Raw genomic sequence first — 26,020 nt, 5'->3', positions numbered from 1 at the left:
CCCCGTACCTGGCGACATTTTTAATGAAAAACACAGTGGGAGTCCTGGGGGACCTCCTGTGCACGCGCTGGCGGCTGTGCCTGCGCCGCAAGTACAGCATGTTCTGGACACCCTGGGCTCCCGATGCCTGCACAGATTGGCCATGCATCACATGTGCTTTGAGTCTGCTGTGTCCAGAAAATAGTCTGTGGGGCCATTCAACTGCAAATCTGCTCAGTTATTGATAAAAAATGGGATTCTGCCATCAAAACAGTAGAATTGGCAAGTATAGGGAATACTATTGTAGGAATCCTATATAATTCTTACGAGGCATCCATCCGAAATACACAGACTACAGGATCTTGGTGACTGGTACTTCTCTGCTCTAGTTAAATACTGTTTTGCTCCGTGGCTTCTGTCCTATTTCCAGAAGAGGAAATAGCATGTCTTTCCCTCTTATGGTTGGTGATTGTTTTTCCCTCAATCTGTAGCTTTATTATGGATCAGAGGGAGCCAAGGGCCACGAGTGACTTGCAATCCTGAGCACAAGCTGGTTTCTCTAGACATACTGTTTAGTAAGGAAATAAACTAGTGAGGGGTAAAAGATGCAATATGGTGCTTACTGCCTTATTTCAGCACATTAAATATATACAATCTGCACTTGATTCCAACTAAAAATAACACTGATTAATACAGCTTTCTTTGATATACTAAATAAAGAAACCATTACCATGAACTATAAAGTGGGGAAAGTGTGGTTCATAGTGTCTGTCAAAACAGCGTTCTGCACTCGGATGGATGTGGACAGGTTGATGGAGTGGACTGAGCACACACCCAGGAGTGAGACAGGGCACAAATCCCTGTGAGTGTCATCGACTCTTTCTGAAATGTAGGGCAGGTCTTTTAAGTCCATATATTTCTATTTTGAGAGGGTCCAGATTTAAACACTTTATTTATTTTTTAGCAAGACTCAAGAATGTACAGCTCCAACTCATGTCTGTGCTGGCCACTCAGTATCGAAAAATGAAGTCCCAAATTTGAGGACTGAAAATTAGAAGGCAGTTCCGAAAATCCAGGCCTCAGATTCCCTGGGCTTCTTAATTTCTAGTGTGATATCTGAATGCCCTTATCCATCTTTGGCTGATTGAAATCTGCCACTGAGAAAATGCTATAGGAATAATTATTGCTCTATCTCACAAATCTTGATGAGCTTTTAAACTATTATCTATAATATCATTAAAATTTCACAATATAATCATCCTTGCAGAAACAAATCTAGTATATCTTTTATTTTGGCAGCTATATAAGATTTTACAGATTTAAGGCAGTGCACAACAGCCGTTTAGAAAGCTGAACATCACTGATCCATTTTACAAATGGAGACAACTGCACTCAGAAGAGGGATCTGCATTAGACCACACAGACTGCAGCAAATTCACCACTAGAATACAGGATTTCTGATACAAAATTTACTCTCCTGAACACCAAATCAATGGCTCCTAAACTCTTGCTATAAGCAGGCAGTTGTTGGTTATAGTAGCTAACTTGCTTTCTTGCCTCCCCTTGCCAAATTAATTTGAAATGTAGTTAAAAATACATTGCTAGTATTACCTTGTCCCTCAAGTGATTCACATTGTTACCGCTGGGATACTATTCAGTCATGAAACAAAAAGAATCACCTGGTGCATCACTAGGGCAGAGGATCTGCTCGGCTTAGTTGGAAAGGGTCAGGAAATTTGCAATGGGTGTTGTTGCTCTGCTTACAAAAAAAAAAATTTGTGGCATATTGTGTAATTCTGGATGTCCATCTCAATTATAAAGGATGGAAAGAAAAGATCTGACATAGCTTATGGAATTGACTGGTTTTGCAAAATTAATTCACTCAAGATACACAAACGCATATCAGTTGAAATGCAGTCTCATGGGCACGGGGTCATTGCACCAAAATGTCACTATGTCGTGATGAAGCCTTGTGGTTTTGTTTTTTTTCCCTGAAATTGATTTTGAAATCTCCACGTTTTGCACACATTGCTTACGGACTGTAAGCCAACAAGACAGTGTCAGCAGGATGATGACTGCCCAGCAGAGTCCAAGGGAGGCGGCAGTATGCCATCTGTCCTAGTGAAGTCTCCAACAGAATCGTAGTGTATTAAGCACAGGAGAATTTCAAAAGTCTCCTCAGGTCTCGCAGTGATCTCAAACCTCAGATATTGTAATTAAAAAAAGAGTTTGATCTACTCAGGTCTCTCTGCTAAATATCTGACTCAACTATTATAATTTTTCATAAATAAGGGAATATTCTGCAGTCAGGAACTGATTTATCAAATCAGCTAATGTCAGCTTCCAGGGCTTGCAGGAAAAAGGTCTGTGAGGAAGAAGAAACTTTAGGGGTTCACTTAGTGTTTAGTGTGGGACCAATGCTGAACATCAGACCTCTTCCTGGCAGTCACGCACGGGCAATGTGATGTCCTAATGGGGAAAAACGTGGGGATGAATGTCCCATTCAGGGGGATACAGCTCCCCGCAGACTCCACCGAGGCTTGGGGCAGCACAGAGGGAATGGGGGAGATGTCCACATCCTCTCCATAATGGGAGAGGGCAGCAGGCAAAGGTCCTCCCTCCAGACCCGCTCAGGGCCTGGGAGCCCCGGCTCCTCTTAGGGCTCGAGGACCCCAGGGCTCCCCTCACACCCTGGGGACCTGGGCCCTCAGCACCCGGGGGGCCCAGGATCCCCTCAGGACCCGGGGTCTGGGATACTCTGGGTTCCCTCACATCTGAGGGACTGGGAGCCCCTGCCTCCCACCGTGCCCTGGGGACCCCAGGCTTCTCGGGGCCCGGGACACCCATATCCTCAGGATACGAGGACAGGCTTAAGATGTGCCAAGGGTGGTTTAGGTTGGACATTAGGAGGAATTTCTTCACAGAACGGGTGATTAGACATTGGAATGGGCTGCCCAGGGAGGTGGTGGAATCACTGCCCCTGAAGGTGTTAGAGGAAAAACTGGACGGGCACTCAGTGCTACGGTCTGGTTGACATGGACATGGTGATGTTCGGTCCCAAGCTGGACTCGACGGCCTCGGGGGTCTTTTCCAACCTCATTTATTCTGTGCTTGCTTTCCCCCTTCACGCTGCCCTCACACCCCGTAGCCGAAGGACTGCCACCGGAGGGCCGGGGGCCGCGACCCCTCTCGCACTCCCCGGGGAGGTGCCGGCGCCGGGGACCCCCCCGGGCGGGGATCCCGCGCCGGGCCCAGCGGGGGCGGAGCCGCGGCCCCGCGGCCCGTGCCCGCCCTCCCGGCGTGCCCCGCGGAGGGGCGGCTCATGTCCGCCATCCCGGCGTGCCGCGCGCCCGGGCAGCAGCCGGAGCAGCCGCGGCGGCCGCGTCCCCTCCCTGCGCTGTGAGACAGCAGCACCGCCCGCCGAGCGCCGCCGAGGAGCCGCCGCCCGCGCCTCTCTCCCCGCGTCCGACCCGCTCCCTGCCGCTCCTCCCGCCCCTGCCCCGCGCCGCTGCCCGGCCGGCCATGCCGTCTCGGGCAAGGTAATGAGCCGCAGAGCCCCGGGGTCTCGGCTGAGCGGCACCGGCAGCAGGCAGCACTACCACCCGCGGGGCTGGAATGACTGGCAACCCAGGTGGGCAGGGCCGGGGGCGCGGGGCTCGGGGCTGGGGGAGCGGGGCGGAGCGGGCGGCTCGGCCGGGCCCCGGCGCCGGGCCTGGGGGAGCGGGGCGGCGGCGGAGCCACTTCCTGGCGGCCGGGCCTAGCGCGGGCGGGCGGGACGGGGCAGGGACGGGGCTGTCAGCGCCCGGCGCGGGGGCAGCGCGCCCGCCTCCCCCGGGGCCCCCCGGCTCCCGCGGCCTGCGGCGTGTCCGTGCCCGTGCCCGGCGGTGGCTGCGGGCAGCGCTGCCCCCCCTGCGGCCGCGGGGGGAGGCCGGGGGCTGCGGTGCGGGGAGCGGGGGTGAGCTCGGGGCCGCTGCTTTCAGCCTGTGTTTTTTTCAGCTGGCAGACAACCAGGGGAGAGATGAGGCTGCGGGAGTACTCGTAATATTTCGAGGGTTAACAATATAGTGCGGGTTTATTTTATATATTTATTTATTTATTTTTTTATCTGGGGGGGGCAGTCGATCTGTATAAGCTCTCACCCCAGCCTACTTACAAATGTGTTTTGTAAGGCTTTAGGTGTGTTTATACCTGGCAGTTTTTAGTAAGTAAAATTCGAAGTCTATTGACTTCTTTAGGTATGTATAGAGAGTGTATTTCAAATCTTGTTTTCTTCTAATGTGTCTGATGCCACTGTATTTGCTCTACTGCTCAGCCTTGCTATTTGAAGAGTCAAAGTTGTCATGTAGAAATTGTAAGTAAATTTGGTGTTTCTTAATTTATTTTTTAGCGTGTTTTAATGAGGCTTTTGTAGTGGTTTTGGAAGTTTAACACAACGTGGGATCTTACTTATAAACTTTCCAGCAGAGAACAGAGTGGCACGTGCTTGGCAATGTATTGACAGATGATAGTCCCAGCCTCATGCAGTTGGGCTGGGAAAATTGAGTGGATGGGGAGGTAGATCTTAAGAAACACAGATGTAACTTCAGCATTTACTGTGAAAGAAGCTTTCCTTTTGCTTGAAGAGTGCTAGAGGCTGTTAAGTTCTTAATGGTGTGTGGGGCATGGTTATTTAAATTCTAATTTCTTCTGTAACTGAACTACTTGGTCAAATAACTTACTATTTTTTCCTTACTTAAAAACTTATGAACCTGGTTAGTGATATTTTCTTAAAGCATCTAGATTTTCTGTGGGAGAATTAAGAAGTCTGGTCTCTCACATATTCCTTAACTACTACCTCGCTTCAGGTATCTGGGCTGCAGTGTGGAATTCTGGGCCATAACTCGTGACCTTCCCACCTGGAAGAAGTTGGATGTAACTTTGCAGTGGGTGGCTTCTATAAATGCATTCTGGTTGGATATATCAATTTGTCATGAGTTCTACCTTTTAGTCTAAAAAATACATCTTACTGGGGTTAGGAAGCTGATTTCATCCAATACACTATTGCCTGCTGTAGGTTCAGTGGTGTTAGGGGTGAAACTGAGAGTGTAGGTGCAGAAATGCTTTTTTTCTGGCAATAAGGATGGTTTAAGAAGTTAGACTGTTACCCCTGTGTCTGGCTGTGGTCCTTTCCCTGTGCTGTGGTCTGGTGCCACCTTAGCTCTCAAGTACGGCTGCTGTAAACTGAGCTGCTAAAATAATTATCCACAAAGCCACAGCAGAAACAAAACTCTGAAAGCACTAGAGAAAGTGTAGTGGCCTAAGGGAGCCTCACAGCATGGACAGGACCTCGTTCTGTTTCCATCACACCGTGTGACCAAGAGCTCCTACTAGGAAATAGCTGACATCTCCACACTGGTCCTGTCACTTTTCAGAATTTAACTTTATCCTTTCCTTTAAATATTACCTTTTTTTTATTCTTCCGAGGGAGCCCAGGAATCAGAAATGTTCACACAGTCCCAAACACAGCATGTTTTCCTCTGTGCGTTACGCTCCAGTTTTTTACATCTCAAAAAGATGGCTTTGGTGATGGGGAACTTCTTGTGATTCTACACTACAGACTTAAAGGGCAATGTAGAGATTAAATCAGTCTTTGTTGATTTGATGTTAACTAATTTTTAAAAGTTACTCATATGCACGGTTGAAAGGAAATCTGTTACCTAAAACTGACAATGTGTGTTTCTTTGATCATTTGGAATATGCTCTTGAACAAACCCCACTAGACAAATATACAAATATTCTTTCCTTCCCCTTTCCCTTCTGGTGACTCTTAGTTTCATTTACTTCAGGTGATGTTGCTGGTAAATGCTTTCTTGCAGGGCGTAGAAGAGGGGAGGGGCATGGCCAAAGTAATGAAAGCTGTAGTAATTGTAATTGTTTCAAGTTCCTAAAGGCAAAAGAAGGAACTGCTGATACATGGGTGTTGTGTCAGATGGATTGTGTTTTCAAGTGCACATTTCTGTATGTACTAGATTGATTTTCATTACTAGGTCCAGATTCCTCTCAGTTTTTAGTGATGCTAATCACCATTGGGGCTTGGGGTGAAAATGGTGTGAAACTGAAAGTTTGAGCATAAATCCTTCTTTAAGGGGCAGTAGTTTTTAATTAAAACTTGATTTTTTTTTTTTTAATTTGTGCCTCTGTGTCAGATGCATGTGGACTGGTTTTCCAACTGTGTATTGATAGAGCTCTGTATTACAGAGGAAGAAGTTGTCCTGAGATACAGGGGCATATTAGTTTGTGCACTGCTGTGTACCAGGCTCTAAATTAATAGCAACACAAAAACTTGGTATATAAATGTTGGATGTATGTGACAGAGAACGGTGAAGTTTTTTTGAGAAGGCTTGATAAAATCTTGTTCCCCTTTTTCCTAATCTTTACAACTGTCTAGACCTTTACTTCTTTCTTTTCTTCTCTTTTTTTTTTTTTGTTTAGCAGATCTCACTGCATTTTGCCTGTTGCAACTTCTGGGGCAAAAAATAAAATCATGTCAGTGTGCAGGCCTGGTGTGTGAGCAGAGTTAATTTGTTAGAGTACTAGATGCTAATTATGTACTGAAACAAGCAGTACAGCCCTTTGATAGGAAATGCAGGAGTGTGAGTGCAGCAAGTGCACTATGACATGCTTAGGTGAAAGTGAGAGAAGGAATATAAGATTTTAATGAACAGGGCTTCTCTGTCTCTCCCATCATAAATGCAGTTAGCAGGGGAGTATGTGGAAAAGTGTAAAACACGATCTTTCACACCGCAGCAAAGTTCCAGAAGTGTCCCGTTAGGTTCAATACTGCATTTCATTCTGGAAAATGGCATGTGTCCTCATGCAGTGTGAGTCAGTGGTATGAGTTACTGATCTCTGTTGGCATGGTGCTTGCCACACCAAGTTACTGCCTGGGCCCAGTGGGTCTGGACATGAGACAAGACACTAAAATATGGGTCTCCTTCCAGGTAGCTTATGGCCTAAGCAGGAGAGCATATATTGGCTGGAGCTTTGTGACTGAGGACAAGTACCCTGTCTTTAAAGACAGATTGGGAGGTATTGGCAGAGAGCAAAGAAACTCATCAGAGCAAATGGCCCAGGAAAGTGATGTTTAGAGCAGTGCTTCTTATGTGGCTGTGAAGGGCAGAGGCATGTCTTTTACAAAAAGCAAGCACTCACTGTGGATGTTGTCTGATCATAGTGCTGGATCCGTGGAGTGAATGACGAGCAGGTGATAGTGAGTGCTGTGTATGAGGGAAGTGGAGACAGAGACTCTCTTTCTTCTGTGTTTGCATGTACAGCAAGGTACACAGAAAATGTTTGTAAGAAATAGGCTGAAACCTTAGTTTGCACAGGTGAGAGACTTGAAAGTTGGCAACACAGAGGTGTTTGAGGATGTTGCTGAAATTACCTGAGAATGGGTGTGTAGAGTCATGTAGGTCGAAAGTTGATAAGGCTTCTGTCTCTTCAGGGGTAATTGAGAGAGAGGAGAGAGCAAAGACTGAGAGATACAGGTATGTACACAGGGAGGGAGAGAGAGAGAGAGAGAGAAACAGTCAGTGATGTTGAAGGCAGCTTAGAGAACAAGATGGCAATGGAAATGTTGGGAAGAGATTCAGTGGACTGCCTGTGGGAGATACTGAGCAGGAATGGGTTCATTCACAGCCATAATTCTCTATCTCCTTTCACATCTGAGTGAATATGCTGATAAGGTTGGGAAGGTGTGAGATCAAAGATCTTTTTTTGGTTTTTGGTAAAATGGAGGACCTGAAATTTGTAATGTGGAAATCTTTGTTTTTAATGTGAAAACAGAGGAGAATGAGATGTGAGAAAGATGAAAGAAGATGAAAGTGTGTTGGTGGAAAGTAGAATAAACTTGGAGTGCAGATAGTTTTCCATACAAGAATAGCCATACTAGATCAGACCAATGATTTAGCTAGCATAATATCCTGTACCCAAAAATGGCTATCAGAAGATACCTGTGGAAAAAGAAGAGGATGTGCTTATGATACCTTTCCCTGACGTTTCCTTCTAATGTCCATCACAGGACAGAATGAAACTGGTGAGCTACTGTGTAAGGATGGAGTGATGCAGAATCAAGAGGTGATTTGAAACGCTCCTGTGATTGCAGGTAGATGTCCAGCAGTGGAGATTGCAGAATTGCAATAGGAGGATAGTTAATTAGTTGTTATTTCACTGGTAGAAAACACGGCCACTCTCTTGACACAGGGATAGAAACAGAAGTAGGCTTTGGAGTGGGCTCAGCCAGGTTCAAGCTTGGCAAGGTGGACCAGATCATGAGAAAAGACCATGGCAAAAGGAGGCTGTCACAGCTCTGTGTGCCAGTGGAAGAACAATTGGAAACTTGGTGGGAAGCTGTTAATTTGAGTGGATACAGTGACTCTTAAATTTTAAATATTTTGTTGATAATTTAAGTAATGAAGAATTTATCTCTGCTATAGCAAATAAAATTGGCAAACAGAGCAAATAAACAATTAAAATTGACCGACTTGAGCAATAATAGAGCTCACGCAGTAGAGTTGTCTCAGAATAAAGCCTTCATGTAGGTCCTGTACTTGGAAATAAAATCAAATAGAATAATTAAGTGATTTTTGTCTCAAAATAATATCCATATGGCAGGGTTGTTCTGAAAAAGCTACAGAAAAACAGTATACACCAGATTGTTTGTAACAAGCTTCTTGGACAAAAATTCTTAAGGCTTCCATATAACTAAAGAAACACGATTTATTTTTGATTGACCTATATTTTTAAAATCTTTTTTCTGGATAAAGATTTTTTTTTTTTAAACCAGTTGTTTTCATCCATGCTCTCTTCAGTCAAACAAATTGGCAAGTCAAATCATACCTTTGATGGAATGAGATCTAGATAGATTTTTGAAAAGCCTATGTTTCCTTTTGTATGCCAATGGAAAAAAGTTAAGCAGCCTTTTTGGAGAGTGAGGGGAGACACAGTAGTGGCCATTTCTGCTTATTTGGGTGGATGAACTATTTTCTTTTTCTGATGGATAAAGGCAGGTTTAAAATCACCCTGCAGAAAACCGAATGCAATCTCTTTTGTATAAGTGGTATTGATAAAACAGTGTATGCAGCCAGTTGGTGCTGGTGGTGATGGGGTAATCTTCCACCCAGAACCAGGCACAGATGAAAACTGTCATGTGAGCTCTTGAAGTGCTTTGCTTAGTCTCCAGCAGTGAGCTTTTCAGGTGGAAATAAAACAGCACATAAAGTGCCAAATAAGCTTTGGAAGCTACAATATAAGGTAGTCATAGTCGTGTTCTTCCTTGCAATTTCTCACTCTGACTTTGTGTAATATCACATATATATTTTTATTTTTCCTTGTCTGTTGCTAACATTGCACATTGTGATTCCGTTAGTATATAATGTTTGTGAGGCCTGTGACAATGTCAATATATGTAACATAAATTTGTTGTTACAGAGATGTGTTTTGAAAGATGATGCTGAGCTTTAGGTCTGTCACGTAACCTGCCATCTGCATGGCACAATACAGTTAAAGTGGAAATACTGCCCTATGAGCAGGGGCAGTGCCCTCCTGAAATACAGGCATGAGCTGAGGTAACCAGGAGTACAGTTCTTCCCATCACCTGGTGGAATGGATGCAGTGCACCCTAAAGGGCTGGAGGGAGGCAGAAGAAGTGATTGTTTGTAAGACTTTGTCAAGAACTTGTCCATAGAGTGCCTGCCTTTGAGTTCTAAGTGGTTGTCTTTCAAAATCATAACTGTTTTTCCTGACATGAAAAACAGTGTCTTTCAGAAATGGATTTGGAAATTCAGTGTCTCTTCCTGTGCACGTGGTGAGGATGCACAGCAGTGCCCTGTGCCACCCAGGTGATGGAGCATAGGTACAAGTAACAGGAAGTGGGGCTGCAGCCACAGGTCTTGATGAGCCCATGCCACAAGTTCCCAGAGTGCTGGTGCAGGAGTCTACAGTACAGATCCTGAATGTGCTTCCCACCTGAGAAACAGTGTGTGTCACTGGGCAGCTGGAAATGCACAGGCCCATCAGATGGTGGGCTCTGCTTCCGGTGTGAATCTCATTGCAACCTCCTTCGTGTTCAAAATCCTCCTTCCAAGGAATAAGGACCACAGCACTTGGTGGGGTCACAGAACCTCATTCTCTGGAAATGGCATCTTTCTACAAAGTATTTTTTTTCTGCCTCATAAAGGAAGGATAGAAACTGCTGGCTACCTAAGCTACACATTTATTGTAGTGGGAACTATTGTCTCTTAAGCTGATACATAGGAGAACAAATTCGTATTTTTTAATAAAATTGGACTCACCTTTTGGTTGGTGATAAAGTGTGAGAAGGTTAGCTTGCGAATAGCTGTTCCCAAAGCCAGAATGAAGTGAGTGTGTGGGTTTTCCCAGGGAAACAATAGGCTTACGTGTTTTACCACAGTGGAAGATTATACAAAGTGTTCAAAGGCTGTACTGTGGGAAGTGGGGTTAGCTCAGAACATGGGTAGTCCTCCAGTTGATTGGGAAGTGCAGAGCAGTGTTAAAAATTGTATGTTAAATCATCTTGCCTTTAGATGTAGGAATTTCAGGCTTAATGGTTGACAATTGGAGATGATTCAGTTTTACAGCACATTGCCTTAAAAAAGCGATGCCCTTTGGGAAGGTAAACTTAAGAACCCATCAGTGCTTAAATTTATCAACTGAAAATTTGTCAGCCCGTTTCATTGAAAGGCTAAAGTAATTGCCTAAAGTGAACTGGGAGTTGCTGAGGTTTTAGGGAAGGGGAGTCTCTGTAACTGTCTGTAAAATCTGCACATGGTGTAGACACATTCGAAGTTCATACCATTGAAGGTACAGTGCTGAGCTTTGTTGTTTGACATAGCTTAGGTTAATGATGAAGGTCCAATTGTATAAGGATTTTTACAATCCTAGTTGACTGTCATGAACAAAGACTTTCAGTAAGGCTTTGCCTCTTGAGTAGCATAGCCTATTTTATAAATAGTCCAAGCAAGTGCTCGACAAAGCAGTAGATGTGATGGCACAGTGAATACTGAATGAGGAGAAGTGTCTTACTGTCTATATCTAAAAATGAATTTGCTTAGAGTGCAAAAGGGAATAATATCTGCCAATCAAACCTAGTGTCAACTTACACTGTAAGAATAGGGCAAAAGCACAATTTTCTTCTTGTTCCAGATTGATAATAAAATGTCTGAACATTCTCCAGAGAACAAAATGTGTGTCTATGTCTTTAATTCCAGTTGGTTTTGAAAATATCAGCCCTGATGGTCTGGGTCTTCAGTTGTACTGAGGCTGAGGCTTATTTGACAGTAGCAAGCCTTCAGGACAGCTTAAGTAACAACTGCTTTTCAAAAAGTTTACCTGTGTTTTTCCCTTTTGGCCTTGAGATGTATTTGACTTCTTTTCCCTGAATTTATTTACCAGTTTTAATCACAGTTTCTCTTGAAGAGTCAAAATGAAATACTTTTTCTCAGGAACATGTAGTGTTCATCCTTACACAAACTGTAGTTAATTTACAGAAGTGACCTGTCCTGCCTTTTTTAAAAATAATCAAATGAACCGTCCAAAGCTTAAAGTCAAAATATTAGATCTTTAGAGTTTGGTTGGGGAAAACTTGCTGTAAATAATCTGTTCAACTCAAATATACTTCAGTTGAAGAAAATTCTGCTGATTTTTTTTTTTTGGATGGGTGTTATTTGTTCTAATGTCAAACCCCCAGCATTGCTTGTAAGAATGCATTTAAAATAGTTGGTTGAGTTTAGATTCTGAAGTCTCATGCACACAAGTTTATTTCATTAAAGTTCTTGTATTTTTGAAAATTAAACCACTTAGTATGTCCAGTGAGAGAGTTGGTTTCATAGTTTAATCTTTTTCCTTCAAAATTTATTCTGGGCTATAAATCAGTTTTCTGATATGAGAGTGGTTTAAACTTAATGTGGATTTTAACTCACCTTTTATCTGCAAACATTTACTCTAAAGGATAACAGCTCTTAATTTACCTTTTTTCTCCAGTAAAGCCTCTTTCTTTGTTTTGCAGTTTTTATTTTGTAAAAAACCCAATATGTGATTTCTGTGTTGATTATCAGTTATGTGCCAGCAACTCTTCCATCTAATAAGAGGGTTTGTGTTGCTCAGTAAGGCCCATGGCATATTATGTAAACGTTCATGTGTGGATTAGTGATGACTTTCACAGATGGTAGGCACTCTGTCATCTAGTTGTGGTACATACCTGTACCTAGTTGTATTTTATTTGTCACCTCTGGGAAGTGATTTTTCCTTATATAGGCATCCAGCTGAAAAGAGACTTGAGAATGTCCCGAGAAAAGGCACTGGTGCACTAGAATGCATTTCCTTTGCATGTTGTTGTGATAATTAGTGAATTCTCATCCCAGTGTGAATTTAAGGTCACATTTTAAGAAGCAGGTTAGATGTACAACTTCTTTACATAGGAAAATACATTTGGGATTGTCATTTAAATATGTTATATTTGTAAGTGAATGTGAATCCCACTCCTGTTATACCCCTACATAAAAAAAATATTTTTCTCTTTGTAGAACTGACAGTGCATCAGCTGACCAGGACAATTTAAAATACTCTTCATCCAGAGATCGGGGCAGTTCTGCCTCCTATGGATTACAACCCTCAAATTCAGCTGTGGTGTCTCGGCAAAGACACGATGATATCAGAGTCCACACTGACATACAGAATGAAGAAAAAGGTATACAGTTGCTGTTTCATGTATGAATTGTGAGGGGACATTCAGGGAAAGGCAGTAAACTGGAAATGGTGGAGAATTTTTTGGTTTGTTTTTTTTTTTTTCCTTCCAAAAAAGGCAGTGAAGTGATTTGACTCATTATCACAGTATCACTGTTTTGAGAGATTTGTCAGGGATAGAAGAAATGTTGTGGTTGATATGAATGCTGACAAAAATATGCAGTTGCATTAGGAGAGGAATGCAAGAGAAGACTTGATGTGTTAAGAGAATAAGCACTTTTTTCTGAAGAATAGTATTCTGGATATATTTGGTCTACAGGCTGATTTCTTCCTGAATACTCTCTAGTGCTTCTGGTATTGGATTAAACAGGCTACTAGTCTGATATATTGCCTATTGCAGCTTTACTGCACCAAACTAGAATCTTTGTTTGGTAGTCAGATCTATATTTTATCGTTAATGGCAGTTTCTACTTCCATGTGCCTCGGTCTGACTTCATATAAACAACGTGATGTGTGATTCACACACTTTTACTGGGTGTTTTTTATTATTTTTAGGATGGAAATACTATCTCTAAAAAATAACTAAACATTCAGAATCATATATGGAAAAGAAATCCATATTCTGATTTTTTTATTTTTAGTTGTCAAATACAGGTATCAAATAGGATTTCTTACTTGCAGAATCACTTCTTAGACTATATAAATCTTCAGGCAGGCCAGACTCAAAAAAATCTCCCAGGATTAGTAGTGTGGGAGTTTTTGTTCAGAAACCTACAAAGTATTGGTACTCCTCCTACTTCTCTGCCCTGTAACTGTCTGTAAATAATTGCTGTATCTTAGGGGAAGTTACAGCTGGATGCAAATTTATTTTTTTTACAAGTAATAGGTACTGTTAGTAGGTGGCAGAAGCATGTTTATCTGCATAGCTTGAGAACCTTAAGGTTGTTTAACTTTAATAGGGAAACTGCTTAGGGAGTATTTTCAGTGTGTCAGCTAGTGTGGAAAGTTATACTGTGTTTAACACTGACATAGTAGGTTATTCTTATAAATTGAAGTGTGCTAGCATTTAAAGAATGTACTGGCAGTGTACTGAACTAGTAAGTTTTGGACAAATTCAGAAAGGTAGTTTGTGAAGTTGCTGGGAAAGTGCCATTTGAAAAGAAAAATGCACCGACCTCTCCCTCTGGTGCTCTGTCTTGCAGGGCATGTCTCTGCTAGCTCAGCACTTTGGGCTATTTTGTTCAGGTGTGACTTGAAAAGAGATGATTAGGATATTCTTTACTATAAAACCAAATTCCAAGTATGTGTAGTTCATTTTTATTTTTGTAGAAATTTGTTAGCTTACAGCTGCAGAGTAGTTTCTTTGTTAATAAGATTTTTCAATTCATGTGTTGGTGTCTGCTGCCATGGAGTTTTCTTTTGAGATTTTCTGTCCTGGATTTCACACACCCCCTACCCACCTTACCCCAACTTCTGGTGTTGATGACAAAAGTTAATTCCAAATTGATAGTTTCTGTGAGCTTTTCAGGTTTGAAAACCTCTAAGGATGGGAGGTTGTGCAGCCTCACTTAAGAGCCTGTTTAGTGGTTTACCACTCAATTTTTTTCTGATATTCAGATTTCCCTTTCTGGAACGTGCGACTGTTGACTCCTGTCGACTCCTGTCCTTTTACTCTGCATCTGTGAGATTAGTCTGGCTGTTGGTTTTTTCTGTTATAAATAACCCTTGACATTAACTTTTCTCCTTTACCTTATAAAACAAGACAGGGGAGTTGGAAGATGTGAGTTTTTAAACTTAAATAGAATGCTCTTGGGTATTTATTTACAGATGAGATGTTCTCCCTTGCTGCAACACTTTCTTCCCTTTTGATTTGTAACTATAATGTCCTCTAGTCCTTACTGCTAAAAAGATTTCCTATGTCTTGGTATCTGCATATTTATGCTCAAATTAATAGCAGGGACATAATTGATCATATTCTTATTTGGCCTGAGATTTAACATATAAATATAGAATTAGTATATATTAGGATTTTTAAAAGCTTTTCAGACCAGAAGGTAAGGGAAGAGTTAGAATATAGTATTCACAGCCTTATTGGCAAAAAACCTGATTGTCCTGCTGTTTCTTAATTAAATAAATTGTGATTTAGAGCAATATTATTACTAAAGATGTACCATTTACATGTTAAGTGGGAGAATATAGGTTTGTGTTTAATTCAGCTAAGGTGATGTCAAATGTGCTGTAGCAAATACTGCATGCCTCTGCAGGCAACCAGAAAAGCTTGGATGTTTTATGTGCTAGAGGAAAAATGTGAAATAATTTTTAAGAGCTCCAGTAGTAGATGGTAGTTTCTCTGTTTTTGATAGTTGATGTTTGTGGCCTGAATGCATGATCATCTGACATCTTTTCTTTGTTGATTTGAATTTTAGTGATACACTTCTGTTTAGTGTTGAATGTGTTAATTGCTGTTAGAAGTAATTTCCTTCATAGAACAGTATTGGTTTATTCTGACAACATAACATTAAGAGGGCACACCTGGTAGTTTGTTTAAAAACTGAGTTGTAAAATTTAATGTAAATCCAAATATACACAAACTGTCTGTCCCATAATTGTAATTGATTAATTACAAGTGAGACTTTGCACAGGATTTTCTGTAATAGTAGGGTAGTCCTGTCTGTATAGAAATGCACAAATGTCTACCAGTAGTTAACATCTGCTTTTTATCAAAAACTTTGCCTTCAAGAGATGTTCTTCACAACTGCTGAGGTCCAGATTCACCTTGATCTTTGAACTTATTTTTTATCCAACCTTTAGTCTCAGTGGGCTGCCTCTTTTTATGGGGAGCCACCTCTCCTTTTCCCCAGACTTTCTTTTATACATTGAAGCAGGTGGACTTGAGGAAATACCTTTTCTGAAAGAAGTCTTGCATATCTTTTGTTGTTCTGGGTTTAATATTATTAGTTCATTCTTCCCTGTCTCAGGCAGGGGCAAGGCACTTTAGAAAGCTGCCTTGGAAATGAGCTCTAATACACTGAGTGAAGTATTGGGAGACTCAGGGGACAATTTCACTTCAGCCTTTCCCTCAGAGTGGTGTGGTAGACTGGAAGAATTTTCAGTCTCAGTAGTTGAGTATGTATATTCTTGTAAGGGGTAAGAGTAATTGAATTATTCAAAATGGCATTTTTATTTTAATTTTATGTTGTTACCAAAGATGTATTTCAAGTGGGAGAATGTAGGATTGACTTTAATTAAGGATAATGGCAGTATTAGTGTGTGAAAATATTGACCTTTGTATGTTGAGAGAGTTGTTCAATCTGTACATGCAAATAATATTTGGCTTTTCAAAAGCTTTCTCATTTTTTTGGACCATTTTACTGAGCCTGTGTGGTGGGTTTATAGCAAAAACAGAATGGAGATTTGATGTGCATAATGAAGGAGCAAGTAAGTGAATGTATCTAGCCACATGTACTAGGAGTTTGACATGAAACTCTTTGTAAAATACAAGGTCAAAGTAATAATAAGAAAACATTAAATACAACAAAATTGGTGTTAAAGTTCATTGCAGTAGGGGTTTTCTCATGGGCTTCAAAAAAAGACCGAGATTCTAAATATGTGACCTGGAAACTTATAGGATATAACAAAACACTGGTGCATGTGAAAGTGAAAAGGGAGCCTAAAGAAGGTGGTAGAGGATAGGGCTGCTAATTTGTGTATGAATTGAGTAGCTCATAACTCACTACCCTACTAAATATATGGTCTGAGAGCCTGTTTTAATGTCAGGTTGGTTTCTCCACAGGTGGCTACAGTGTCAATGGAGGATCTGGGGAAAATACTTATGGTCGGAAGTCGTTGGGGCAAGAGCTGAGAGTTAACAATGTGACCAATCCTGATTTTACCAGTGTTCCGCATGGGAATCGTGCTTTAGCCACAAAAGACATGAGGAAATCACAGGGTAAGGATATCACATATTTTCAGGAAGAGAGTATCTCTTTTGGCAACATTTCTTGTATTCAGAATATGAAAAGAAGTTCACTGTGATCAGGCACTCTATAGGATTTTTTTTTTTTATTATTTATGATTAGATGATGTTTTTTATGGAAACTGTCATCTGGTATTTACTGTTCCCTGCATTGAGGCTTCTTCCATAGGTTGGGCAGATCCCTGGACTATATGGCTTAGGCTCTCAATCTTTCAATTTCCTTTAAATGGCTTTTGAACCCTTATTTAGGTCAGCAAATTTGGCAGAGAGATCAAGAACTCTTAAGAAGGAGAATTTGCTCTTGGATTTGTTCAAAATTGGTGCCTGAGTAAAAAGTTGTTAATCAGTGAGTCCCTAGCGTGGGAAGAGCAGCACTGGTGAGCTCAACCGTTACCTGTTGTCACTGGCCTGCAGGTCAGCGAGTCATCACATCACAGTAGCAGCTGATTACTCAGGCCATGGGTACTCCTGAGCCTGCCACAGCTCATGCTGCCTCTTGCTCAGCCCAGGGTTGGAGGCGGGGACGAACTGCAGGCATCAAAGGAATGTGGGCAAGGTCTTGGGAGATGCAGCGAGAACAAATTTGGAGTTGCAAGAGGGTGCAAGAATGCTGGGCTTGTGTTTGTGAGGAAGAAGGCTTGACTCTTCCCACTATCTGAGGTTTGAGTCATAATTAAAAAAAAAAAAAAAAGAAGAAAGTTATTCCAAGGACTTCTGAATGAAAATAGAAACTTAGTTATGAGTAAGCACTGTCACTGCATCACTTAGTATAAGTAGTAGTTAGGCCACTACTAAAAGCTGTAACTGCTTTATGCCAGGCACGTTATAAACATATATGCTGTTTCTTCTCAGGGATTTGTATTTCAGAAGAAAAAGAGACAATAGTGTTCAGTGTGCTTTGCAGGTGGAAGAACAGAGGAGCAAGTGGTGATATGACTGTTTCAAAAACCTGATCTTTGGAATGGGTTAAACTCAGACTTTATGATCCCATTCTGATGTCTTGATATAAAAATTACTTAGTCTTTTTAGTGTCTTTTTATGTCTATGTAGAGGAAATAGAGAACTCTTTAAATAATACTTTTGGTGGTGGGCTCATGCATGAATTTTCTACTAGTACTAAATAATAGTAAATTCAGACTTTTCTCCTAGGTACATGAGCACCTCTTTAATCCTTAAAAGGTTAAAATAGATAATTTTGGATGACTTGAAGTTACTGCCTGGGTTTTGTAAGTTCTCTGTCCTCTAGATGTCAGATTTCAAGAGTTTCTCCTTTTGAACTTGTCTGTCTTTATGATTATTGTAGGTTTCAGCAAGTCACTTTGATTTTTCATAGCTTGTTTAAAATACAGTGGGATTATTTTTTGAATTCTTTGATATTTTCTTGTTTGTTAGCCTGTGGCTGAGACCTTGCTGGTTTTTCACAAAGAGTAAAACAGAGGCATTTGTTTAGTGCTTTGGTTAGTGTAGCTTCAGTCATGTTCTTGGTTAGTGTTTTGGGTTTTTTTTTAAGATTATTATTGTGACTTAACAAATAGCTGATACTTATTCTCTTGGGGAGTAATGCTAATGTTCACTAGGTATTAACTGAATAAAACCAAAACTGCTTTTGTAGAAAGTTTTGAACAGTGTGTCTTCTTCTAGTGGAAGTTAAATGTGTGTCTCATACCAGTAATCTTGGTGGTGGTAGTTTCATTTATACAGTTCTGGTTTTCTGGGCAGGCAGCAGTCTTCCTGGTAGTCCTTTTCTTTCTTCTTTAGTGCTGTTCAAATTTTTGGGGTGGATAACTGCACTAGGTCCATCCTTCTGAAGTTTGGCTGTGTATTGACCATTGGCAGGCAAGCCTTGGACTGCAGCTGCTGGCTCAGCTCTGGGCAGAATACAAGGAGATGTTCCAATGCAAATGACCATCTAGCTGGGATTGTAGTTATTGCTTGGGCACCAGCACTCAGGAAGACCTCAGATACAGCTTCAGAAGGTGTCTTTGTTGATCATGATTCCTTGTATGTTTCTCACCAGAAATGCAGCTTTTTGTCACTACTGAAACCTGTGGTTTCTAGATAAAGCAAGGGAAAAGAACCTTGAATTCTTTCTAAATGGCTGTGTATGCTTTAGTCTTCTGTGAAATCACTAACTTCTCAAAAGAAGTGCTCTTCATGCCTGTCAGATAACATCTCTGCATGTCTTGTGTAGTTGTGTTAGCTAGGAACAAAATGTAGATTTGATCCTTCAGACTCTTACTGCTATTTTAATGTTTGCTAAGCCTGCCTAATCCTTCAGAATGTCAGGTGTCTTCAAAATTAATTGCTTAAACTGATGCCTGGCAAGAAACAGATTATCAAAGCCTGTTTTGTTCATACTTTTATTTTTAAATTCAAAAAATAGAGACATGAAAATAAGGCTGAGAATATTTTTTGTGAGTATAAGACAGAAGCCATGCTCTCCTGTAGATGATGGCACAACCTGTAGGAGTTACTGGCTTGTGGGTGGGTTCATAGGATCTGTAATACACAAGGACACCAAGGTTTTTTGTTTCTTAAATTTGTTTCAAGGTACTGCAAATTACCACTAGTAAAGCAAATACATACTTCTGATTACTTCCATGCACATCTATATACTACTCAAGCATTAGCTGTACAGCACTCACCACACTTCTCCCAGGGGTGGGGCTGGTTGATGACAGATCAAAGCTGATCTGCACCCCGGAGCTGGGGGTTGGTCAGACATCCCCAGGGAGGGTCTGGTCTGCCCAGGAGATCTCACAGAGCCAAGTCGTTGCAGGGAGAAGCTTCATTTTGAGTAGAAAGCAAGTTATTTTTATATTGTCAGACATATAAGGGGGTGTAGGATGTAACCACCTGGAGCACCAGTAGCTTTTACTAACTACTGTTTTTCACCTGGAACAGCCAGTAGATGGTACTGCTTTTTATTTTCTCAGACAAGTTTGCTTTCCCAGTTTGCTGTTGTTTTTCCAACTGGAGCAGCCAATAGCTGTTGCCAGTTCCTGCTTTCCCACCATTACAGTCTATTCTTCACCTTTGCAGACAACAAATCTGTTGTTGCAGTTTCTTAGATTTGTGTTTATCAGGGATAGCTTGAGATGTCTTGTTCTTAGGTACCCAACTGCCCTAGAAGGATGCTCCAGGTTCCCAGGCTGGCAGATGACCTCTTCTGTCAGTATTTTCCCATTATAACCTTCCCATTTTAACCAGGTTGCCTTTATGGCTGCTCCCATGGGATGACTGATGTGTAACATTCCAGAGCAAAAAGCTGTCTGTAGCTGTTGTGGATTTTCTCATTAGTCATGTTGACTGACTAAGAAAACCTCATCATGTTCCATGAATCCTCTGATTTTAACCACCATGAAACATCTAATGTTAAACATCTCGAAAGAAACTTTGTTTCCTTTTTGCAAAAGAGGGAAATGAATTATTTGTATGAATTCATAGGTAATTGGTACTAAATCAGGTAAGCTGTCACCTCACCTGGTATTGAGTGCTGTTGATCAACTTTAATGAAATGTTTTCTTAGGAAGATGTTAACTCTCCTACATTATGGTCTGCTTAAGCAAATAGCCCCTGCACCTCTGCACACTGTGGGCTTTTGTGCCTCAATAAAGGAAGAGTAGATCTGTTTTCCTTTCCAAAGGAAAGGAAAACTTGCTACCCATCATAAAACTACTCATAACCTGTCTTCTTGTACCAAAATAGTAGAGAAAATCTTGTTTCTTTGTAGTTACTTGAACTTAACTCTGGTTCTTTGCTTCAAGAAGCAGCTTGTTTTATCCACAAGGTTCTCTTTAAATAGTATTTGTTGAATTGTTTTTGTTTATCTATTCTGTCAGATTTAACCTTGCCACACCCATTTTTTTTTAAAGTTTCATTTATGTAGAAGGGAACCTAAATCCAGGTTTTTGTGTAGAAGTAAACAGTTCTGCTTAGTTCTGCATGAGTTTTATGTAGGTATTGGGCTGTCCATGGGAAGAAATGAAACATTTTGGCAGCTTAGTTAGATTTTACATCTAATTTTCTTCTTACTAAGTTAAAAATAAATCACGATTTATCTTTTTTTCTCAAATTACTATTAATTACTTACTAAGTTCCAAAATACACATTTTGGACAATACAGGGTATTATTGATCAGATGCTGTAGGGAAAAAAAACATAAATTGGTTTTTTCAGAGCGATCGTTGTCTTATTCTGACGAGTCTCGACTGTCAAATCTTCTTCGGAGGATTACTCGGGAAGACGACAGAGACCGAAGACTGGCTACTGTAAAGCAACTGAAAGAATTCATTCAGCAACCAGAAAACAAACTGGTTAGTAATTCCTCCTTTTCCATAGCACTGGAATTTCCATGCACTCTTTCTATAAAACTGTCTTTTTAAAAATCAGACTGTTGGGATATGTCTGCAAAGAATATCTTGGATACAAGGAATTTCATTCCACAAGAAAGGAGGGTGTATTCCTGGATTGTCTTGTCTTGTTTCCTTAATTCAGGAAGTTTTTTGTTGCTTGATTACTTATGACGTGTTGCCTTAAACCAAACTCCTTGAATGTATGAACTGTAGGAGTAAACATGGCGTGTGTGTGTGTTTTTTTTGACCTGTCTTAGCAATGCCCTTTGGATTCCTCACCAAGGAAACGAAGGGAAAAGGAAGTAGAACGTGGTGTTGTCTTGTTTAAAGACTGTTTCTGTATTTTAAATTAAAAATATACAGGTATTTAGTCTTGTGAATAGCTTCATCTTAGTTACTCAGCTTTCTAACTAAACATCTTTGTATGTGGATTCCCTTTTATGGGAAGAGAACTAAATAAGTCTTTGTTTTCCTTCCATCTTCAGGATTTTTAATGGTTTGTTGAAGTTTCTAATGTTCTCAAGGGTTTCCTAAGGATTTGGGGATGGGGGAGGGAAGTATCCCTCAGTGGCTATACATTTTTAATATTACTTATTTTGAAATGAAATGTTAAAGAGTATTTTGTCTGACACATCTCACCCACTGTTTTGGAGAGCTTAGTACTTTCAAGTACTGAAAAAACAGGAAGTGATGGTTTAATACCCTGCCACTCATTTACGGGCAGTGCTGTGATATTTCTTTTGTGGCATGTGTCTATTCATATTTATAAGAAATTGGTTCATTCTCTCATTATATATTAATTAACCACTCATGATTGTATTCTTTTCCAAAAGGCTTGATACTTAAATATATGAGACTATTCTAGCCTGTGCAGCTAGGTGTAAGAAGCCCTTGTTCAAGCCAAGCTAGTACTTCAGCTTTCCTCTGAAACAAAATCCTTGTTATTACAAGGATTTAGGGAGTAAATGCTTTCCACAATTATTCTGTGGTTGGGTTTTATTAATTACTTCCATTCTCTGTGCATTTTCCCCCAGGTTTCTTTCTCATTTTGTAACTGCATTTTATTTTAGTATCTCAGAACATACTGGAATTGCCATTCTAATGTCTAACTCAGTGGTGACACTCTGTTTGTGGTCAGAATGTTAAAAGTTTGTCACCAAAAAACTTGTGTTTAAACTTCTCTGAGTTCACTAATGAAGATCTGATCAGATGTCAAATCTAAAACTTGCTAATGGACAGTGTTTAATCTAGAAGTGGCTCCTGCAGTTCCTGACACTATTAAATGTGATTTAACGGAGTTCTTTTCATTCTCAGAGTTGAAATGTGTGTTCAACCAAGCAGTATGTCAGTAGTCACTTGTCATCTAATGGCATTGTGCTCCAGCTTCTAAATGATACTGATGCCTTCACTTGTCTCTTTTGCAGCCCCTTTGGCAGATACCAGACACATTTTTAGTATGTCCTTCTGAGTTCTGAGAGGCCAAACATGTGGACCTCTCTCTGTTCCCCCACTCTCAAAAGCGTGGTGGTGTTCAAATCTTCAAAAAAACCCCTGGATAACATCTACTGTGTTAAAGATGAATGTCTTTAAGAAAAGAGAACAAACCTTTTTATTAACTTGTCGAGGAAACTTCTTGTTAATCTTACATAGTTGCACCTAATGTATGATTTTGCAATCAACTGAGTGATGTGGTGTGGGTTTAGTGCACATTAGGAAAACAAGTATTTCTTGTTATGTTTACTGAGAAGCAGTGGTTCATCAATCATGTTTCATCCCCAAAATAGTATTCCATTTCATTGAAATTCAGGATTGCCTAAGTAGAAACTTCAGATTATAGTATCTGTTCCATTAAACTTCCTGGTGATACAACTGATCATTAGTATAAGAGATTTGGTCTTCAGTACACACTATTCATGAGCTGTATGGTGAGTCTTACATTTGTTATGAAATGTTATCAGCAAGAACTAAACTTAGAACAAACCTTGATAGCAGGCTGCCAGTTTATTTTCATGGCTACTGTAAATAAATATTAAATATAACATCTAGGATAATATTGCAGTATTCCTTAATATAGTTCATGCTAGTCTCCAGTGGCCTTGGAAAGCATAATAGCATTCTATTGGCAAGCAGAATTGGCAGTGGTGTGTTTAATGTGGGTGTAAACAGGACCTATTGTGGAGGCAGTATTGGGCCATTATTATGCTTATGCCTTTTATGTATCTTATATTATAGGTACTAGTTAAACAACTGGATAATATCCTGACTGCCATTCATGATGTACTCAATGAAAGGTAAGCTGGGAAAACTAAACAATTTGAAGGCTTTAAAGAGGAAAAATGACACCATTAGGTTTGGATTTCAGTATAGAAGTGGAATGGAGAAAGGGAAAGGTTGAAAAGAATTAATTCACTAATTTTGCATGGATGTGATATTGCAGGAACAGGTTGAAATTGGGGGACAGTTAAGACTCTCAGGCATATCAACAATACTGTTAGACTGTCTAGGGTACACTTCCCATGGAGAGAATGTTGACTGCACCAGTGTGGCTTTGATGTTATAGGTAAGGTGAAGTCTGTCTCAGCTGTGTTTGATCAGCTGGGTGTAGCACTGCACTGCTGTAATTGTGTAGCTGCAAATTGAACTTCAGCTTTTTTACAAGCTGATTCATTTACATCCAGTGAAGAGCATGTGTAGAGGGAGCTCAGGTGTGTGGGGGCTTTTTGGTGCTTAGGTCATTGTTATTACCCAGGCTCAGCTTCATGTTAAGAATTTTTTTCCCTGGATGTGTGTTGCAAGTAGACTAGCACATTTGTTGCATACTTTTATTAAGTTGACTTATTCTATAGAAATAATATTTAACAGAATTTTATTTTGATATCATCACTGATGCTATTAAGTTGGGGAGAAGCAGCTTCATTCATGTATATATTTTTTGCTTTAGAAAATTGCCTTAATTTGTTCATGGTTTGTTCTTTTCTGCGGTTGTGTCTGGAGATCCCAAGTTTCTTTCTTTTTTTTTGTTTCCCAAAAATACAGTAGCAAATTGCTTCAAGAACTGAGACAGGAAGGAGCTTGCTGTCTTGGCCTTCTTTGTGCTTCTCTGAGCTACGAGGCTGAGAAGATCTTTAAATGGATTTTTAGCAAATTCAGTTCATCCACAAAAGATGAAGTTAAACTTCTTTATTTGTGTGCAACCTACAAAGCACTAGAGACTGTAGGAGAAAAGAAAGCCTTTTCATCTTTAATGCAGGTAAAACACAAGTTAAAACAGGATTTTTAATGATTTTTCTAGTGCAATGCTTGAATGAACTTTTTAAACTGGAAGGAACAATAAGTAGTGCTATATTGACATAATAAGTAAATGTAATTATGACTGGGAGGGAACTTTGACTGAATGGGATTCTTTTGATTCTGATTACATTAGAAAGCACTTTGTAGGATGATATATACTTTGATGCAACTTCTTAGTATTTATAGCAGATCCAAGAAGAAGAATCCCGTTGAGACCAAAAATAGAACTCAAGTGAAATGGTACACAAAATCCAACCTTTTTATTGCTTTGTGCTACTTCCTATTTACAATTTCTAACTTGAATTGTGAATAGACCTTAAAAGGAGTAGGATATGTGCAGACAGAATGTGGTCCCTTCATTCAAGTTTTGGGGTCTGTTATTTTGGGTGTAGAACAGCTATGTCCAGGTCTGTGCTCTGATTTAATATTTACTTTACAGAGCAAAAAAACTGCAGCAGGAGAGATAGGAACTTAAACCAAGAAGTTGTTCTGTGGCTAAAGAACTGAAGAAAACTGTGTCCCCGAGCTTTTGACCTGGGTCCACCATATTTCAAGCAAATGTCCACTTGAAAGTGATTATTTCCATGCAGAATATGTGATGCTTTTCACATTTTGACTTCCTGCAGAAAGAGTGTTGAGTTGTTTGTTGTTTGAATCAAAGTAGTTTGCTGTGTGTTCCACACTGAGTAGATCTCACATACTGTTTTAACGAAGTGAAATGTCTAATGGCTTTGCTTTACTTTTTAGCTTGTAATGACCAGCCTACAGTCCATTCTAGAAAATGTTGATACTCCAGAGTTACTGTGCAAGTGTGTCAAGTGCATCCTGTTGGTGTCTCGATGCTACCCGCACATTTTCAGCACCAATTTTAGGGTAAGCTTACTTTGTGCTCTGTATTTTCTTTCATGAACAGAAATGTTGGTGCAGCAAATGGGCTAATTAATCTGTTTTCACAATTGCTTTCCAGGACACAGTGGACATACTGGTTGGGTGGCACATCGATCACACTCAGAAACCTTCACTGACGCAGCAGGTGTCTGGTGAGTTTGGCCAGAGCCGCTCGTGTAGTTTGCTCTGGCTTGCAAATGGTGCAGGTTTACTTACACAGGGCTGGTTCCACTAACATGGAAGTTGACATAAAATCAAATTGAGTTTCTGGCTACGTAATGAGAGACTTTGTTCCTAGCTTTTTAGTAAATTTGCATTTGCCATTTTATGCTAAATCTGGAAAAATGGGATGCTTTAATCAGGGTCTGTTTAAACATCAGTAGTTTTGTGCAACTTGATGACAATTTTTAATGAATTTATAGGTCTTAATATATTCTCTGTGAAAGGTTATATTTTCTCCTAAGTATTTCTAGAAAATCTTTGTGGTAAAGACTGTACTGGCATTAAAAAATGGGGAAACTTTTCTAAAGCTATAGCAGTTGCCTTGGAAATTATTCATAGCAAGTCTGTTATGTTTCTTGTACCATGGTCCTAGATTCTGTCTGTAACATTTAACTGCTATGGGGCAGGACTGAACCATAAAATTAATTTTTCAGAAGGACAAAAGAGGGAAATACCATTTATATTTATTTTAAAAACAAGCTATGTTAAAATTTTCATGCAGATAACCTTCTTTTACCTGAGCAACTTTTCCCTCAGCAATGTGCAACTAAAATTTAATGTTTCCCTG

At 40.3% G+C, this 26,020-nt stretch overlaps 1 protein-coding gene across 2 annotated transcripts in view; it reads left to right on the top strand.

Annotated features, from left to right (window-relative positions):
- The first annotated feature begins 3,315 nt into the window (after positions 1-3,315).
- Positions 3,316-26,020, top strand: part of SMG1 (SMG1 nonsense mediated mRNA decay associated PI3K related kinase) — a 63,839-nt gene continuing 41,134 nt past the window's right edge. Inside the window, exons 1-8 of one of the 2 annotated variants that reach the window (XM_064672908.1) lie at positions 3,316-3,610; positions 12,561-12,724; positions 16,514-16,669; positions 20,876-21,012; positions 23,284-23,342; positions 24,088-24,301; positions 25,090-25,215; positions 25,310-25,382. In XM_064672908.1, the coding sequence (XP_064528978.1) occupies positions 3,522-3,610; positions 12,561-12,724; positions 16,514-16,669; positions 20,876-21,012; positions 23,284-23,342; positions 24,088-24,301; positions 25,090-25,215; positions 25,310-25,382 (1,018 nt within the window). In that variant the 5' untranslated portion in view covers positions 3,316-3,521. The remainder of the gene's footprint in view (positions 3,611-12,560; positions 12,725-16,513; positions 16,670-20,875; positions 21,013-23,283; positions 23,343-24,087; positions 24,302-25,089; positions 25,216-25,309; positions 25,383-26,020) is intronic. The other variant, XM_064672909.1, reaches the window with a different exon arrangement.

Source organism: Pseudopipra pipra, chromosome 16, assembly GCF_036250125.1.
Source record: "Pseudopipra pipra isolate bDixPip1 chromosome 16, bDixPip1.hap1, whole genome shotgun sequence".
Lineage (NCBI taxonomy): Eukaryota > Metazoa > Chordata > Aves > Passeriformes > Pipridae > Pseudopipra > Pseudopipra pipra.
Note: the sequence above shows the minus strand (reverse complement) of the source record. Positions and strands in the feature narration are given on the sequence as shown.